Genomic DNA, 20,785 nt, shown 5'->3' on the forward strand with positions numbered 1-20,785 from the left:
TTTATTATGAAAAAAAAAACTATTATATATATTTTTTTATCATGATTTACATAAGACAGCACCAAAAATGGTATTCAGTGTAAAAGTAGCTTATATTACAACAAAAAGTTAAGCATATGGGACAAGAATCATTTTAAAACCCCAAAATATTAATAAAGTGTCATTTTAGATGCCACTATCATTCAAACAACCTTTTTTCACCTATTTGTTAGTTCGTTCCTAATTTAATCTTTTTTCTTACCTTTTAATAAGTATCAAATGAGTTTAATTTTAGCATTTGTTACAATGAAAGATGATGTAGAATATTTTTTTCACCCATTTTTGTTATTTTATTTTTAAAAAAGTTACTTGAAACATTAAGGTACGCTTTGTTTAAATTAAATATGCTTTCTATATATATTTAATCAGTTTTGTAAATTTAATTTGGTGCAGACTCTAAAAATGGAATGTTTCATCTTTGGACCATTAATAAATGATACCAGAGTTACTCAGTTGACATTAGATGCATAATAAAAAATTACTAAATTCACAAAATCAAAATCACTGTTCAAAAGTTTGGACTCATTTATTTTATATTTTTCAAGAAATTAGTGTAAACTGACATTTATTTCAGTTTTATAATGCATATCTAACCGAAATGGAATATACTGAGTAGGGGCTGATTGAATGACTAAAAAAATTTCATCCAGACTTTTTCATCCAGACTGATAAAAAGTGACAGTAAAATATATTTACTACAATTATTGCTACACTGAGAACTAAAAATGGTGTTAAACAACGTACAGTTAAGCCAATGCTAAAAGGTTTTGAGCAATATTTCAGTTTAGTTCACACTGTAAAAAATAAACATTATTTTACAGGTAATTGTCTGCATTTTTTTAACAGAATTTCCCAGTTGTTTCATTATACAGTGAAATACCTGTTGTTTTACAGATAATTTCTGTAATAAAAAATTCTAACATTACATTTACAGTTATTGCTTGTATTTTAGTATTACGGTATTTTTCAGTTTTTAAAAGAAATTTTCTGTATTTCCAGAGATTAACACGTATTTACAGATTATTCCTGTAAAAATAGGGAAACAAAAATTGTCAAATTGTTTTTTAGTACTATTGAAGACAGTAATCATATGAAAAAGTGAAGTTAATAATGTCAAATAATAGCTCATTGTTTGTTGGCTGCACATAATGCATGCACTGTAAACTATAAAATGTTTATTTTACTATATACTATATATATATATATATATAACATTTTTTCTTCTGAAGAAAGCCTTAATTGTTTCATTTCGGCTAGAATAAAAGCAGTTTTTAATTTTCTAAACACTAAAGATAAAATAAATCAGTTATTAGAGACGAGTTATTAATACTCCTATGTTTAGAAAGGTGCTGAAAAAAAATCTTCTCTCTGTTAAACACAAATTGGGGGAAAAATAAACGGGGGCTAATTATTTTGACTTCAACTGTGTGTGTATATATATATTATTTTACATATATTCTTTATTATATTTTCCCCACAAAGGGTTGGACTTAAACTGCACAGAGTTTGACACCCTTGTTTTATTGTTTTATTTAAAGTTTAGTTTTTTGTAATGCATAGTGTATAAATGGCTCTAAATTGCTGTTATTCCCACACTAAAAACTATTTATTAACTGTTACGATCACCAGCGATCTCACGGCTGTGGATTGCTGGAGAACTACACACACGCTACGTTAACGAACTACAACTCCCACATACATCTCACTGATTACACACACAGTCAGAATATCATTGTGGACTGATAAACTCAGCACAAACAGACATATGGTTGCTGAGTCTTGTTAAACTGTTTAGTGAGCATTGCGATGCATTTTCCCTTGCCATATTAAATCTTTTGCTTTGGTTTGTTACTTTGTTTGCCGCCTTTACGCTTCTGACTATCTGTATGCACCTGTTTGTTCCTGTTTCAACCTTTAATTGAAAGATTTAATATTCTCTTAATAAACTGCTATTTGATCCTTATTGTCCTCACATGACACTAACCTTGTTTTTGTTGTTAAATCATGAGCAAATGTGTTGTTTGTAAAAATAAATAAATAAATAAAAGAAATAAAAAAAATCAAATAGATAGCAGTTTTGTATTTTTTCAAGCAAATTTTTAAATTACATAAATATTTATAGTTATATTTACAGTGTTTTATGAAAACAGTAATTATTAGTACTAAAGTTTTTTAATCATTCTTTAAAAGCTTTTTTTTGTATGGAACAATTACAGATTTAATGCATAATTACATTAATTAATCTGTATAACCACATTAATTAATTAGCATAATTACAGTAATAATCATTATAATCACTTTAATTAATCTGTATACTTGCATTAATAAATTATATATTTATAGTAATAATTTGTAAAATGGCAGTTATTACCTGCATTATTACAGTTATAATCTGTAAAATGACAGTAATGACTTATTTAAATAATTATGGAGCAAAAAAAAAAATTTTTTTTATTTATTATTTTTATTTTTTTTACAGATTTAGCTTTTTTTTTTTTTTTTTACAGTTTAAATGAATTTTGCTCGTAAAGTCAATTATTCTCCCTTGAAAATAGGTGTTCTCTGTTGGAATGTCTGTTTTTGTTTGTTTTGGTTTGTGTAACAATCTGGCAACCTGTGTGTGCTTGGATTGTCTAGGTCTAGGGGCCAGTAGAAAAAGTGTTTTCATTTTTGTGTGCAATACCCAGTTCAACCACTGGGTGTCAATCTTACATAATGCACTTTTAACATATTTTTTTATTATTAATATATACAGGGAATACAAAGTTCTGCAAAAATCAGTATAAAAGGGAATTAACAACAAACATTAAATACATTAAATGACATTAAATCATATTACTCACATAAAGTATTTTTTAGCAGTTGAGATGTCATAGGAACCTCAGGATTACTCTGTATTGTCACTGTACTGTATTAATCATAATAAAAACCTTTAGATCAGTGGGCCATTTGCATTTAAAAAGCTAGAGTTTTGACTGCATATACTCTGTGGAAGAATGACAGAGTATGTGTCTAACGCTCGGCCATACACAACAACCTCAGATACATTTCAGCAGCGGATTTGTGACATGATAAACATGCAAATATGCTTCCTCACTGGTGACAGGTAATGCTTGAAATATAAAGGTCATGTCTGTTGTCCTAAAATGCATCGATTATATCAGCTTTCCACTTTTTTCCTGTGCTTGAATGTTAAAACGGCCCTCCTTTAAGTTTGTCAGTCACTGAAATGGCCTCTCACCAATTTGAGTTTGAGACCCTTGCTTTAGATCAACTAAAAAGCGTTTACAGTTTGCTGCAGTCAGCATACATTTTGTTTTGTGAATGTGATACTTTCCAATTTTTTGTTATCTTGTCCATTTCCGACAATCCACAGTAAATACCCTAAATTAAACCAATTGATCAGTTTCATTAATAAATGTATAGAACACTTCTTCAATAAGTAATTAGGAAACTTGGGACACCTTTAACAACTTACAAGGCTCCAAACTTTTAAAGTGCAAATGCAATCAAAACTATTAATATTGATTTTGTTAAATCATATTGCTAGTTCTGTGGTTTAATTTATCTGTGCATGCCATTCAGATAAAAAATGCCCTTAAAATCTTCAATTAAAAACTGAAAATGAAAAAAAAAAAAAAAAAAAAAATGCTGTGTTGTTGGGGGTTTTTTCAGTTAAATTCTCAGATTAAGTCTATCTGAGGTATTGGGCGTGGTTAACAAACTTAACGCTCCTCCAACTGTCAGATTTGACAACAAACAGAGATGTTGAGGAGAAGAGTTCTGTTAGGTTGTAATAACTCTCCCCAAAGCCTTTCCCGATCTTCTGAATGAAAGGCCTACTTTACTACAACCACCAGCTCACAGTTGTTTTTCTAGCAACTGCGTCACAATACAGGAAAAAAAAGTGGTCACAGCTTCCATTTCACGTGGATTTTATATGTAAATGTCTGTAAAAATAATAAATAAAATAGAAATGTTCCACTACATCCAATTTTTTAGTGCAATTCTGCTTAGTAACCTGTTGCTACCACTACTCTCTCTCTTTCTGTTATCTTCCAAACGCAGCCATTCTTTCCATTCTGGGCAATCTGATGGTTCTTGTAATGGCATACAAGCGGTCGAACCATATGAAGCCTCCTGAGCTTCTCAGTGTCAATCTGGCGGTGACGGATCTGGGCGCCGCCGTCACCATGTACCCGCTGGCCGTAGCCTCCGCCTGGAACCACCACTGGATAGGAGGAGACGTCAGCTGCGTTTACTATGGTCTGATGGGATTTCTCTTTGGAGCAGCTAGCATGATGACCCTGACTATCATGGCTATTGTTCGCTTCATCGTGTCTTTGACCTTACAATCGCCAAGTGAGTTCATTCAGGGTCAATTACGTTTTTACTTGGGCTCCAGCATGGGGTTTATAATGAGTTACTGAAATATAACTATAGAGATATAGTGGAACTCCAATGCGTCTTTCAGTGTAGCAGTAAAACAGTAAAAATGAAACATTATTTTGATCTGCACTTGTCAAAATATTAATATTATAGTGATATAATATAATATAATTATTTATTATACATTTATACAACAGTTCTTCTGGTTCTCAAATCTGACTGGCTGATAGCTATTCGCTATTCTGCAACGACAGTACTTGTATAGCATCTTCTCTCTTGGGGAGTATTACTCCACCCACATAGAGAGACAAGCAGAAGAGTGAAAAACTCACTACAGTTTGACAAATATTGCTGTTGTTGGACAACATAATGTACTTTTGAGGCTTTTATAGGTGAGAATATAATTATTTAGATAGAAGCTGTGCAGTTTATTTGTAAAGATAGTGCCTATTTAAAATTCATTATGAATCTAAAATGATCTCCCGGTTGCAACAGAAATATTCTGGAAAATCTCTGTAGACTGATGGTATTTTATGCTGTTCATCCTTTTAATCTTAAAATGTGAGCAAAATCACCTGTTTTTGTCATCATTTAGACATTTCTCAAGAGTATCCTATAAATACTAGTTCCAATTAGCAACAGTTTCTGCTGTTCTGACGTCCACTGCAGATGTAAATGAGATTATGCAGTCAAACTGTTGTAAAAACCTAATATCACACTTGTAGCAGTGCAATATGGCTGTATATAGTCACTGGTGGGGGACTAAGGCACTCTCCCCGTGACCTCGAGCCAACGCACGCCTCCTATCAGTGCCGATATACAGCCATATCGCACTGCTACTATAGTATGTCGGCATTGGTGGGAGGCATGGGTTGGCATGAGGCTGCAATGATTCTCTAGCGTAATTTCTAAAGTGATGACAAAACAGGTCATTTTTGCTGACATTTTGAAATTATAAGGCTGAACAGCATGGAAACTCATTAAAAACAAAAAATGTCCAAACAAAAAGTAACTCAGGGTTATACAAAGAGTAGCCAACACAGAATACATATACATTCCCGATAAGAGTCCCATCTCACACTTAATGCACTACAAGTACTATGGTATAAATACAGCACTACAACATAAAAAAGAGAGAGATCGACCAAACAATTTGATCAGCTATAGTTAGACTTTACGCTGTTTTTCTTTTCTGCTGTCTCTGTCACCATCTTGTGGATAGACAACATTAACCGTCTTTGCTCTGCTCAATGACAGGTTAATGGCTGCCGACGCACTGTCTCTCTGAAATTATAAATATATAAAATAGGCAATATCCTCATAAATAAACTGCACAGTTGTAATCTAAACAACTACATTCTCTACTAAAAAGCCAAAAATTTACATTATGTTGCCCAATAGCTGCAATTTTGGTCAAACTGTAGAGTGTCCTCTGATAGTTGCTGTATGTGGACAGAGTAATACACAAGGGTGAAGGGTGAAAAGGCTGTACGAGTGCTGTTACTTGCAGAATATTGCACAACTATCAGCCAATCAGATTTAAGAACCAGACAGAACTGTGTATATATATATATATATATATATATATATATATATATATATATATATATATATATATATATATATATATATATATTTATATATATATATATATATAGATATAGTATATATGCAATTTCCTTTCTCTGTTAAACATCATTTGGAAAATATTTAAAAAAGAAAACTAATTCAAAGGGGGGCTAATAATTCCGAGTTCAACTGTGTATGAATATATATACATATATATACATCTATATACACACACGCACACACATATACATACAGTACATATATATACATATATACATACATATATATATATATACACATATACATATACATATATATATATATATATATATATATATATATATATATATATATATACATACACACATATATATATATACATATATATACACACACACACACGCACATATATATACATATACACACACACACACACATATATATATATATATATATATATATATATATATATATATATACATACACACACACACACACATATATATCTCTAATTTTTAAGGAAATCATGGTAAAAATGTATGATCATATTTAAAGATAAACATGATGGTAAATATAAATCATGAAAACATTAACTGCAATGAATGCGGCAATGGCTGTTTTTGTTATTTATAATTAATTAATATATTCAACATTTTTCTCATTTTTATGGCTAATATAACATTTTTTAAGCAATTCCAGCATATTGACAAAATGCATTCCCTCCAGCAGTTTCAACAAACCAGCGAACAAGATCAATTAAATCCCTTCTACAAAAAGCTTGGTTATCAATGTAAACAGCCAATCACTGCTGATTTATTCCACTAAAAGAGAGCAGAGCAATGTTTGTGTGTGTGGAGAAATGCTTTGACAGTAGGAGTTATCTGGTTTAATGTTTGCGAGGGGTCGTGCTGCTGTCACTGAGAGCTGCAGGAGAGCTCAGATACAGCAGATAGTTGTCATTACAAGGCAAACTCAATATGACAGTTCAGTAAAGCTAACGTAATAGAGCCCCTTTTTTTGGTTGTCTCATGCTGGGAGACAAATGCTGAATTATTGAGATTGAACTAGGCATGGGAAAAACTGCTGTGGAGGGAAACAAATGGATGTCTTTTTTCTCTTATTATCAGACAAATGCTGATAAAGGACCTGAAAGAGATGCAACGTCAGACAAACTCTTTAAGCTGTCCATTTAGGAACCACACAGACACTATAGCAACTATCAGGAAACAATCTAGAACACCCTAGCAACCAAATAAAGCACCCTAGCAAAAATATAGAACACCCTAGCAACCATCCATAACATACTAGAAATTGCATTATAAAAAGTCCAGTAATAGCAACCATCAAAAACACCCCTGCTAAAAAATCCAGCTTAAACCAGCCTAGGCTGGTTGGCTGGTTTTAGCTGGTCGACCAGGCTGGTTTTAGAGGGGTTTTGGCCACTTCCAGGCTGGTTTCCAGCCATTTCCAGCCTGGTCTTAGCTGGTCAGGCAGGAAAATGACCAGCTAAATCCAGCTAAAACCAGCTTGACCAGCCTGGTTTAAGCTGGACATAGCTGGTTTTGGCTGGGCTCCCAGCCTGCTAGGCTGGTCTAGCTGGTTTTAGCTGGTCATCTCCCAGCCTAACCAGCTAAGACCAGGCTGGAAATGGCTGGAAACCAGCCTGGAAGTGGCCAAAACCCTTCTAAAACCTGCCTGGTTGACCAGCTAAAACCAACCAACCAGCCTAAGGCTGGTTTAAGCTGGATTTTTCAGCAGGGACCCTAGTAACTGCATAGCAACACCATTAAAAATATAGCAATCACCTAGAACAAGCTAGCAATAGCATATCAATAAACACCAACTAACCAGAATACCCTAGCAATCAACCAAAACACAATGTTAGCATCACAGGCCACCTAAGCAGCCATTTAGAACACCCTGGCAACCACATAACAACACCAAAAACAACCAGAAAACAACTGCAAATACCCTAGTAACTGCATAACAACACCCTAAAACACTCAAAATATACCAGCAACCACTTGGAACACACTGCATAGCAATGACAAGGGCCAAACAACCACTCAGACCACCCTAGCAACCTTACAGAACACCCTAGTAACTGCATAGCAACACCCTAAAACACTCAAAATGTACCAGCAACCACTTGGAACACACTGGCAACAGCAAAGCAATGACAATAGCCTAACAACCACAAATACCACCCTAGCAACTTTCAAGAACAACCTATAAACTGCATAGCCATACCCTAAAACTCTCAAAATATACCACATTGAACACACTGGCAACCACATAGCAATGACAATGGCCTAGCTATCACATAGAAAATCCTAGCAACCATCCAAAACACCCTAGTAACTGCATCGCAGTAGCCTAAAAAAACATCCAAAACATACCCGCAAACCCCCAGAAGACACTGGCAACTGCATAGCAATAGAAATGGCCTAGCAACCACCAGTGGTGGAAAGAGTACTGAAAAAGTATACTTAAGCAAAAGTAGCATTACTTGCCTAAAAATGTGGTGTGAGTAGAGTAAAAGTACCTGTTGTAAATATTACTCAAAGTAGGAGTAAAAAGTATCCCTTTTAAAAGTACTCATGAGTAGTGAGTAGTGAATATTATGCTGTTAAAAGTTGATGCATTTACATGTAATTTGTGGATGTGTGTGTGTAAACGTAACATTCTGTAGTGCATTTAGTTATTGCCCAGCAGGCACACAATGTCATAAGACGTTAATATTAGATGTCCACATAACGTCATAATGACGTTGATATTTGGTTGATTTTAGGTTGTTAGAAAGTGACCAAAATCCAATGTCGAGCCAACATCTTAAACCAACATCATATTGACGTCAAATACTGACATTTATTCATCAGCTTATGGCAACCAAAATTCAACGTCTAATAGATGTCATAGTGGTAACATCGACACAACGTCAAGCTGTAACATCATTAGACGTTGATATTTGGTTGGTTTTAGGTTGGACATTGACATCGGGCTGACGTTGAGTTCTGATGTAAACCCAATTTTCATTTCCAAACAAAATGCAGCATCTCCACGACGTCAGGGTACAATTTTAATCTGACGGCATGTTGACGTCTTGTGCATGCTGGGTGTTTAAGGCCATTTCGGTCATCATATAGTAAATATCCATCATCTTCTCATTAGTGACATGCATCTTAACCAGGGGTGCCCATACTCTGTCCTGAAGGGCCGGTGTGCTGCAAAGTTTAGTTTCAGTCCTAATTAGACGCACCAGGGCTAGCTAATCAATCTCATGCTAGGCTTTTCAGAAACATTCGTGCAGGTGTGTTGAGGCAAGTTGGAGCTAAAATCTGCAGGACACCGGCCATCCAGGACTGTGTTCGGACATCTCTGATTTAAACAGTCTCTGGGTCAATGCGTGTAAAGATTTTAAACATCTTCTTGGACAATTTTAATGCTTCCAAACAGTTTGCTGCAATGTAAAGTGCACATGTGTTGAGGTAGTTCATTATGATGCAATTTACCTTCTATACAGTATGTGATTGGATTGGACAGAAATAACAGGACAGATTTTTCTAATCCCCATAGACAAGAAAAAATAAAGTAGTGACTGCAGGTTGAAGTAGTGGAGTAAAAGTACCAATACAGCACTAAAAATGTACTCAAGGAGAAGTAAAAGTACACATTTTTGAAACTACTTAGTAAATTAAAATCTCTGAGAAAAACTACTCAATTACAGTAACAGCTCAGTGTTTTTCTTAAATGAAGCAGACAAACACACTGTGCTGCTGTCATAACCACAGGTTCAGCTCAGGCTCTTCCAAAGACATGTTTGCATTAAGTAAACATTGAGCTCAGTATGAAGGCAGTTATAGAGGTCACCTTGTACAAATGACTTTATATTAGTTGGCCTTGGCGATGCTTGCAGGCACAAGATGACAACACTTGTTTATCTACCAAGACTGTGCGTGCTGTAGAAGTCTATTTAAGCCTTATACAATTGTTGCACTAAAGTAGCTGCACATCAAAGAATATAAATTAATATATAAATAAATCAATTAATACATTTTGTTTGAAAGAAGAATTTAATTGTAATGTGAAGAGGGCGCTAAAAAAAGGGCGGTCAGATCCAAACGCAGGTTTTATTAGCAGGATGGTCAGGCAAGCAACAGTCAACACAGGAACAAACAGATATATATAAGAAATCCAGAGTCGTGGTCAATAAACAGGCAAATGGTAAAAAGGCAGGCAGCAGACAACGTAAAACAATCAAAACAAAGCAAGGTTCAAACACGGAAGGCAAGGAAGTGTTCACAGTTCAGTATAACAAGACTCTAAAACACAAAAGTGTGTGTGTGTGTGTGTGTGTGTGTGTGTGTGTGCTGTATAAATAGTCCTAGTAATCAGTTCATGAGAAGCTTCAGCTGTGTCTGTCTGCAATCAAGGAGTTCTCGGCCATGTGTTAGAGTGGTGCATGACTGGATCTTGTAGTCCATTTAATGGCGAATTTGTAGTTTTTTGCAATACTGTGTTTTTACCAGCAATCTGCACAGGCCGGATCACTGGTGATTGTATCAATAATAAAAAATTTGACTAAATAAGTATGGGCCAGCACAATGGCTCAGTGGTTAGCCTTACTGCAAGAAGGTCTGTGGTTCGATTCCTGGCTGGGCCAGTTGGCATTTCTGTGTGGAGTTTGCATGGGTTTCCTCCAGGTGCTCCGGTTTCCCCCACAGTCCAAAGACATGCGGAATAAGTGAACTGAATAAACTAAATTGGCCATAGTATATGTGCATGAATGTGAGAGTGTATGGGGGTTTCCCAGTACTGGGTTGCAGTTTTAAGGGCATCTACATTGTAAAACATATGCTGGATAAGTTGGCGGTTTGACCACTCATAAATAAGGGGACTAAGCTTAAGGAAAATGAATGAATAAAATATAACAAAAAAAAATTTATAAAATGATAACACATTAAAATATTATAAAATTACAAAATAGGAATGTTATTATAACTATTTACATTTTAAGCTATAAATGATAAATACGCTTAACCAAAAGCAAACTAAACAAAACAAAATAATAAAAGTCCAATAATCAAAATTTCAAAAGTAATTAAACTAAATAAACCAATGAAAATTAAGAAACAGGATAATAAAAAGAAATAATAATTAAAATAAAAAGACAAAAAATATAAACAGGCAGACAAAATAAACAAATCTACAAAGATATTAAATAATAGGAAATACACTGATACAGTATTCAAAGTGTAGTAATTATTATACATTTTTCATTTGTGATAAATTAGTAAATTAAGCAAAAGATAAAAGAATAAAACAAGAAATGAAAAAAAATGTTACAATGTCCTACAAAGTCCTTTTTTAATTCACTGCTTTAGTGCAAAAGGAACACAAAAACAAAGTCATTTCTCATGTAAAATAAAAGCTCATCTGCAACCCTCAAAATCCCCCCGATTTCACAATATATCTAATGGGTAAACAAGGGATAGTTCACCCTAAACTGGACATTATTTTATTTATCATTTAATCCAAACAATTAGGAGTTTCTGTTGAATGCAAAAGAAGAAATTTTGAAAAGTGTTTAAAAACTGCAACCACCGACTTCCATATTAGTAAAACCAAATACTTTAATAAATGTAATAAATAATATAAAAAACGATCATGGTTAATCAGCTATACTAACAGAGAAGATTCCAGATCTGTTTTTGCATTTACTGTGACGGTTGGGTTTAGAGTTGGGGTAGACGTTAATAAAACACAATTAATAAGAAATGTAATCATTTATATAAATAATTTTTGTTAACTTCTGACCACAGCCATATGTGATCTATAGCGGATTAACTATGTGGATGGATGATGACAGCCTTCTGAACCTACTATTAGTATATTATTGGTGTTTTAGTATATTTTGGCCCCTACTGGCCCATATCTATCAGCTGATAACCACTGATAATGCCATACAGTCAAGTGATAACATTTGAATTGGCTGTGTTTTGGATCATTGTCTTTCTGAAATGTCCACCCTGGTTTCATCTTCATCATCCTGCTAATGTAGGCGTTGGACTGAAGCAGCTGATATTCCTTTTCAATGACGAAGGGCAGAGGGTTGCTGAAGAGCTACTGAGAGATTTCAGCTGCTGTCTAGGCTTTCCCTGCCTTTCTATACCTCCCTTTCTTCATGTGTTTAATATTTTTTCCTGCTTTATCAAAGGTGTTTAATACTTATTTCCCCCACTGTATATCAATAACTTGAGGTTCAACAGAAAAAAAACCTTTTGTGTGACAAGTAAACATTGACAGATTTTAAATTTTGGGTAAATTATCTGTAAAACTTTGTGTCTCTCCGCAGAGGAGAAAATCAGCAAAAGGAACGCAAAGATTCTAGTGGCAACCACATGGCTGTACGCTCTGCTCTGGGCTATTTTCCCACTGATCGGCTGGGGGAAATACGGCCCGGAGCCCTTCGGCCTGTCCTGCACTCTGGACTGGAGAGACATGAAAGAGCACAGCCAGTCTTTCGTCATCACCATCTTCCTCATGAACCTCATCCTGCCTGCCATCATCATTGTGTCCTGCTACTGCGGCATCGCTCTGAGACTCTACGTCACTTATAAAAGCATGGACGACAGCAACCACGTCCCCAACATGATCAAGATGCAGCGGCGGCTCATGGTGGTGAGTCTGGCTGAGTTATTATAGCTGTACACTACCTGACAAAAGTCTTGTCGCCTAAAAAAGTTTTAGGAACAACAAACAATAACTTGATTTCTAGTTGATCATTTGGTATCAGTAGTGGCTTATATGAAAAGCAAAGATTACACCTTTTTTAACAAAATAATTGCAGAATGTTTTGAGGTTTTCGTGTGGATTGGTATGATGGGGAGGCAAAGGGATCCCAGTTTTGAAAGCTGGGATTGTGGATGATATTTCAGAGGGGGCTAAGATGATTAGAGTCGAGGACTTTAAAAGCTTGTGAAAAGAAACTGTTGAATAGTCTACCCGAGTGGGCTGTAATATTATGAAACCTTCTTTAAAGCATAAGATCTCTGAAATTATTTGCACCTTCCAGTTTGCTTGGACTTTGTATGTAATCTACATGTATGCATACATTAATTTGCATTTGGTGTGAATCCTTAGCTTTCGCGAGTCACACAAAATGATTTGGTGGGCTGAATATGGCCTGCAGGCATTGAATTTGAGATTATTCCTATAGTGTACCTTTATGCTTTCTTGGATATTATAAGGTCTGCAAAGTTTCAATAATCAAAGTGCTGGATAAATTATTATTATTGTCTTTTCTGCACTGTGAAAACAAATACACTTTGAATTTTCGATGAATGAGTACACTGTATGTAAACCATAGACTGTAAAAGATATGGATGTAGTATTGGTGACGTCCCCCATAGGTTTCTGAACACTACAAAAGAAGCTACAAGTAGGCGCGGCATCATCACACCTGCGGCGGGATACCAAACAAGGGCAAAGAGGCGGAGAGTGAGCAGAGCTGCAGACACCTGCTGGCATTTTGCTTTATCACCTGTGACTCGTTTGTGTTCTGACCACATGTGCTTGGTTGTATACTACATCAATAAAGTGTTTAGACTTTTAAAAACAGAGTTGTAACACATTGAGCCATTAAGCATTGCTCTTATGACTATTTTCTACAGGAGGAAAACGCGAATTACGTCCAAACACTTCAAATATAGTCTCTGTTAGTAAATGCAAGGCTATTGATGAAATCCAGCATAACACTATGATAACACTTCAGATGACTGTTCTAGAGCCTAGAGCTAATCAATCTGTCAGACTCTGGAGTGCTTTACAGGTCTAAAGAAAATTATAAATGATCTTAAATACAACAAATACATTTATAGAGATGGTACACAAGTATATAATTTCACTCACCTGGGAAATGGAGGCAACTTGAACGGTTTGTGAGCACAATAAAGTGCACACAGCATGCCATATCATCTGATAATTGTAGGAAAAAATCCCATAAGGCAATTAACTGTGTAAAGAAACATTGACTTAAACAAAAATATAATGTATATGCCGAGTTCAGCAGCTAATTAGCTAGAATCAGCTTAGGTGACGAGACAGCGAGACCTAGCTGTCACTCAAGTGGCCACGCCCTTAATTATGCAGACTTAATATAACTTAATAAAAACAAAACAGATGAGTTAAAAAAAAATTCACTCCCCCACAGTAGTCATGAAGAGTAATCATAGCTATATGCACCAAAGTCATCTTTTGTATTAGACTGTAAACATGTTTTTATCAGCTGTAAAATTGGCCAATTTCCCAATGCAGTCAGAAATCACCTGGACTTCCTGGAGCCAACCCCCCAAGGCGAGTCGAGTTTAGTTACTTCCGGATTGGCTTCCCAAGGGAGAGAGGGAGGTTGCCGATTGATTTAAACTGATAATATTATATCATCCTAACGGCTATTGTTTATATTAATGTGTTTACAAGCACTGCAATACAGACACGACAATGGATGTTTGGTTTCCGACTTGCTCTGTAAGCAAGTCGTCCTATGATGTCCTATGTTCTAACTAATCAGAACAGAAAAAGGTCTCAGAAAGGTAGGCTTTAGAGAGACCAAATGCTTGAACCAATTGCTGATGCTACAATGTATATTATTAGACAATTTGTTTGGAAGTGTATTTAAACCTTGGATTGGTGTAAATATACATATCAAATAAAGAGATATCAAAACCAAATTAGGAATGTTTAAAATAGCCTGATTTAAAGATGCACTTACCGATCTGATTTTGATGTTCTTCGTTTTTACAGATCGCCGTGTTGATCAGCATTGGGTTTGTTGGATGCTGGGCACCATACGGCATCGTCAGCCTGTGGTCCATCTACCGACCCGGTGATTCAATCCCTGCTGAGGTCAGCATGCTACCTTGTCTGTTCGCCAAGACGTCCACGGTGTACAACCCATTCATCTACTACATCTTCAGCAAGACCTTTAAACGAGAAGTCAACCAGTTGAGCCGCTTCTGTGGAAGATCAAACATCTGCCGTCCAACCGATGCCAAAAACAGGCCAGAAAATACCATTTACCTTGTGTGCGATGTGAACAAGTCCAAACCTGGAGTGGAGGATCTGTCGTTAGCAAGGAGTAAAGAGAATGAGACTCAAATGTTGCCAAATCAAGACTTGCATGAGTGAATCTGTACAGAACAATATTTGGCAGGAGCTCTAGTTATTTTTTTACCTGGTTTAAGGTACTAGGAGTGATCCGTGGACTCTTGAATGAACTCGTACATAAGCTGCAATATCGATCCATATCATCACATTATATGGCATAAAGCATTGCTGTGTTTACTGTATTTAGTAAGGAGTTCAGTTCTTATGTGACAGCTTTAGAAAACGGGCATTTCGCTGAGTCATCATATCACATTTAATATGTTCCAGCATGCTAAGTACAGTCAAATACATTTAGAAATACTTTAAATGAACGTTTTTTTACTCACCTGTTCCAAACCTGTATGACTTTCTGCTGTGGAAGACAAAAGGAGGCGTTATCGATAGGTTTAAGCTTATGTTTTAAACTGTACAAAATGCATTCTGTTTGATACTGCACTTTAAATGTGCCACCATATGTAAGACTGAATATATGCTGGCATAGCTGAATTATAAGAGTTCAGTACATGGAAATAAGTCTAAAACACCATTTTTTACAAGTTGTCATGTAAATGTTGTGAGTGTAAAATCTTAGTGAAAAACAGGCCAGTCAGAAGAATACATATTTAAAATGCACACCCCAGAACGTTTAATTGGCTAAAATATTTCCTAGTGAAATTACAACAATTGTATTCTTTCTAGGGCTGAGAGATCTGGCAAAATTGCAATCAATCTCTGTCATTATTTTTTATATTAAACGATAACGTTTAAATTAAAAAAATTCTCGGATGATAAATTTTCGGTGGCCAAAAATGAGATACATATATAACATCAACACAGTTTTAGATTCCCATTATTGCACATTTCTGCTGTGTGTTTGGATCAATACAGAGTAAAAGTCCAGAACATATCATTGTTATTGACATAAACTTTATTGCAATTCGATATAATATGGTTTATCGGCCCAGCCCTATATGTGGAGGTCTTATTTCAAAAGTAGGAAAGAGATTGGCTCTGGGGTAAGTCAACTGTATCCGTTTACAGTTGGTCAAAACACGAAACTTGGGAAAGACTAATTATAAGTTTATTCAGCGCCCCCGAAGAGGCATAATGTCTGTTTAACAGTATCTTTTGTTAGTTTAATGTGTATGTTGTGAAATGAAGTGTGTATGTTTGTAATGAGGCAACAAAAACATGTACTGTATACTGTTGAATAGGTGTTTAATGCACGTTTATGCATAGTGTCATATCACTCAGCTCTTACTGGCATTTTTCTAGAGTGAACTCTACAAAATACAACACTAAATGAACCTCTGTCCATCCCTTTTATATTTATATTTCATCCACAGCTTATACTGTAACTCGGGAGCATGCAGCTTTCCTGTCAAATAATTATTTTTCCTTACATTTTTATGGCGCCTTTCTGGACACTCAAATCACTTTACACATTGGGAGGAATCTCATCCACCACCAGTGTGCAGCATCCAACTGGATGACACGAAGGCAGCCTTATTGCACCAGACCACCACACCCGAATGGTGGAGAGAAGACAGAGTGATGAAGCCAATTGTGACATGGGAATGGTTAGGAGGCAATGATGGATAGAGGGCACATTTGGCTAGGATGCCGGGGTTAAACCCCCATTTTTTTTTTTTTTGAAAGACATCCTGGGATTTTTAACGACCACAGAGAGTCAGGACCTCGGTTTAATGTCTCATCCGAAAGATGGTGCTCACTGAGCAGTATAGAGTCCCCTTCATTATACTGGGGCGTTGGAACAAATAACACCCCACCATTTGAGAACCCCCAGCTGGCTTCACTAACACCTCTTCCAGCAGCAACCTGGCATTTCCATGTGATCTACCATCCAGGTACTGGCCGGGCGCACACCTAGCTTAGCTTTAGTGGGCGACAATTTAAGAGTTGCAGAGAGCTAGTTGGCGGCATACTGTAAAATCTTTACTATACTAACTGCAAACCATAAAAATGGCCAAAAAATGCTAAATTTCTGTCATATATGGATAAACCTACCGTAACCAATTGGTAAAAGTAGTGCATATTTGACATAAGACTGGGTTAAAACAAGCCAGCATTTTCCGAGTGTGCCAAACCCCATAAAAAACAGCCCGTAAATGAAGTTATATTACGTTGTTATGTCAGGAAGATGTTGTGGTTTTCAAAATTGTTGGCCACATGACATAACCAATCAGTCAATGGCATCAGGGACAGGGTATTTTTTCAGTAACCCCCTTTGTGAGCTTTTAGGCCCTGTTTATACCTGGTTTTATAGTTCACCAAAGAACCATAATTTATTATTATGTCAATATTTACTCATCCTCCACTAGTTCCTTTTTTTCTGTTGAACACAAAGAAAGATATACTGAAGACTACAGAAAAGCAGCAGCCAATGACTGCCATTGCATATTTCTTCCTACTACACTACCTGACAAAAGTATTGTCGTCTATCCAAGTTTTAGAAACAACGAATAATAACTTCTAGTTGATCATTTGATATCAGAGGTGACTTGTATGAAAGGCAAAGGCCTCTAGATTACACGTACTGTACCAAAATAAAATATGATCATGCCTTGATTTTTAATTATTTAATTAGGACAGTAAGGTCTGACTTTGCTTAGACTAAAGTGTGTCACTTAAGAAAAATAATGTACAGTATAGAATATAAAGTCGTGGTGCAGTGGAAAAAGAATGAATATTGTGTTTGACTCCCATGAGCTTGGAGGACTGCATCCATACATCTGTGCAATGACTCAAATAACTTATTAATAAAGTCATCTGGAATGGCAAAGAAAGCGCTCTTGCAGAACTCCCAGAGTTCATCAAGATTCTTTGGATTTATCCTAAATGCCTCTTCCTTCAACTTACCCCAGACATGCTTAATAATGTTTATGTCTTGTGACTGGGCTGGCCAATCCTGGAATGTATGGATATTGATGGCTGCTGGTTTCTCAGAATATCTTGTTGTGAATGAAAGAAAGAATAAAAGAAGCGTGAGTAAATTATGAAATTAAAATTCATGGGTGAACTCTCCCTTTAAAATACAGTTGTTGTTTTTGATCCAATCAGAAGTGGATGATGCGCATTCAGGGTGTACATGTGTTGGTCCACTTTCAACACAATTGCTTTCGAACGGCATATGAAACTTCTGACCTTTGTGAATTTGTGTTCATGTTTGAAGAATGCCATGAGCCAAACACGAGTAAGAATCATTAAGATCAATTACAAAGCTTTTCTTCGACAAAGGTAGAGCAGTTCTGTATATCAGTGTACATTTAGGCATCAGTCTGAGAAGTAATAACTGAAAATGCAGTTTAACATGTACTAATAGGACACTTGAATAAACTTCTTTTACAGTATGTATATAGTCCATTCAAAGCTAGTGCATTCCTTTTCACAACTATGATCAATTTGGTCATTCACATAGAACTGTTTTAATTATTATATTTCCAAAAATGGCACACATATGTATAATTTAGTTTAAGAAAAACAAAATGATACAGGTTTGGAACTACAGAAAGGTGAGCATTCAGGTGAGCTGAATTTACAATTTGTCATGTTAGAAGAAAACCTTGTTTGAACGTGACTGATTCATGGTTCAATTGATTGCTTGATTGATGGACTAAATAGTCAACTGATTGATTGGTTGGTTGACTGATTGGATAATTGACAATTTGATTGGTTGACTGATTAAATAACTGAATGGTCAACTGATTATTTGACTGTTTCATTGGAGGACTGACTGATTGTTTGACTGATTGATTGATTGGTTGTCTGATTTATTAATTAAATGGTCAGCTGATTGATAGGTTGACTGTTTGATTGGATGATTGACTGATTGAATAGTTGATTGATTGATTGGGTGCCTGATTGATTCATTAAATGGTCAGCTGATTGATAGGTTGACTGTTTGATTGGATTGTAAACTGTTTGATTGGTTGCATGATTGATTAACTGAACGCTTAACAGATTGATTGGTTGACCGTTTTATTTAATGACTGAATGATTGATTTATTGAGTGTTTGACCTATAGTTTGACTGACTAGCTAATTAACTAATTCATTGGTTGACTAATGGCTGTTTGACTCATTGATTGACTGATGGATTGGTTGTTTGATTAATTAATTGATTGATTGACTTACTGACTGATTGACCGGTTGGCTGATTGATTGATACTTTGACTCATTGATTGGTTGACTGAGTTATTGATTGATTGATTAGTTGACTAAATGGTCAACAGATTGATTGGTTGACCAACTGATTTAATGACTGAACGATTGATTTATTGAGTGTTTGATTGATTGATTGAACTAAATGATCAAAAAATTATTGGTCGACTAATTAATTTAATGACTGAACGATTGATTTATTGGTTAACTTAATGTTTGACTGACGGATTGATCGACTAATTGATTAGCTGACTCGTTGATTGTTTGACTCATTGATTGACTGATTGGTTGACTGTTTGATTGATTGAATAACTTACTGCCCGATTGATTGGTTGACTGATTGTTTGGTTGATACTTTAACCAATTGATTGGTTGACTTACTGATCGAGTGATTGGTTGACTGATTGATTGGTTGGCCGAATGATTGATTGACTGACTGATTGATTAGTTGACTGAGTGGTTGCATTACTGATTGTTCAAGTGGTTAGTTGGTTGACTGACTGATTGATTAACCAAATGGTCAACAGATTGATTGGTTGACGATTGATTTAATGACTGTATGATTGATTTATTGGCTGACTGATTGGGTGACTCAATGACAGTTTGACTCATTAATTGATTAACCAATTAATTAACTGGTTGTTTGATGATTAATTTAATGACTGACTGAGTGATTGACTTATTTGATTGATTGATGGATTGGTTGGCTGACTAATTGTTTGATTCACTGATTAATAGACTAATTGATTGACTGACTCACTGGTGGTAAGTGAAATGTGTGTTTTGAAAGCTTTCCAAACATACCACACAATCAAAACATCCTCAGGAAAAACAAAATCCATCCAGCCAAAGAACATGTTGATGTTTCGCAGTGTTCTTGAATGACTCCACTGTGGTCTTGGACGGGTTGTTGAGACTTCAATCTACTTTTCAAGCTGTTTGGACAGACATGTGTGTAAGTATAGTGTATATACTGTCATATTGGGGTGAAATAAACACACCCAGTCATTTTTTTTTCTTCATATTTATCAACATAAAAACGGTGGACCAATTGGATCGGTTTTTAGATTGACCACAAATTGACGTGGGAGTGCGGTCCCCCCGCCCACCAATATTGATTGACAAGTTTAACATGTTTTAAAACAGTGCACGTGTGTAATGAACTATAGCCATTTACTTCAGATTCACTTCATCAGCACAGCTGCGTGTCTTTCTGTCTCTCTGTGTATGTGTATGTGTGTGTGTGTGTGTGTGTGTGTGTGTGTGTGTGTGTGTGTGTGTGTGTGTGTCCTCGCTGTGTGTGTGCGTGAACTCATTGTTGCAACTCCACAAAAAAATGCATCGAATACTGATTGGTAAAGTTCTTACTGTAGTATTTCTCACAAACGTTACGTGAGATCTGCTTCCTGAGGCAGCCGAGGGCGGCGATTAAGGCATGTTGCTGACAGACACGTGGGAAAGGT

At 35.7% G+C, this 20,785-nt stretch overlaps 1 protein-coding gene and 1 long non-coding RNA gene across 4 annotated transcripts in view; one reads left to right on the top strand and one right to left on the bottom strand.

Annotated features, from left to right (window-relative positions):
- opn8b (opsin 8, group member b) overlaps positions 1-15,183 on the top strand; it is a 32,304-nt gene extending 17,121 nt beyond the window's left edge. Inside the window, 3 exon segments of the mRNA NM_001316945.1 lie at positions 4,108-4,401; positions 12,353-12,678; positions 14,800-15,183. Of these exon segments, the coding sequence (NP_001303874.1) occupies positions 4,108-4,401; positions 12,353-12,678; positions 14,800-15,183 (1,004 nt within the window).
- The window catches only part of LOC141379446 (uncharacterized), an 80,544-nt gene that overhangs the window by 49,686 nt on the left and 10,073 nt on the right, over positions 1-20,785 (bottom strand). For all 3 annotated transcript variants that reach the window (XR_015519154.1, XR_015519152.1, XR_015519155.1), the window contains 5 exons: positions 20,127-20,257; positions 15,489-15,514; positions 15,230-15,284; positions 15,076-15,117; positions 14,768-14,978 (listed from right to left, as the gene is read on the bottom strand). This is a non-coding gene — a long non-coding RNA (uncharacterized LOC141379446). The remainder of the gene's footprint in view (positions 1-14,767; positions 14,979-15,075; positions 15,118-15,229; positions 15,285-15,488; positions 15,515-20,126; positions 20,258-20,785) is intronic.

The sequence above is a fragment of the Danio rerio genome, chromosome 20 (genome assembly GCF_052040795.2).
Source record: "Danio rerio strain M-AB ecotype USA chromosome 20, GRCz13ab, whole genome shotgun sequence".
NCBI classification, from domain to species: domain Eukaryota; kingdom Metazoa; phylum Chordata; class Actinopteri; order Cypriniformes; family Danionidae; genus Danio; species Danio rerio.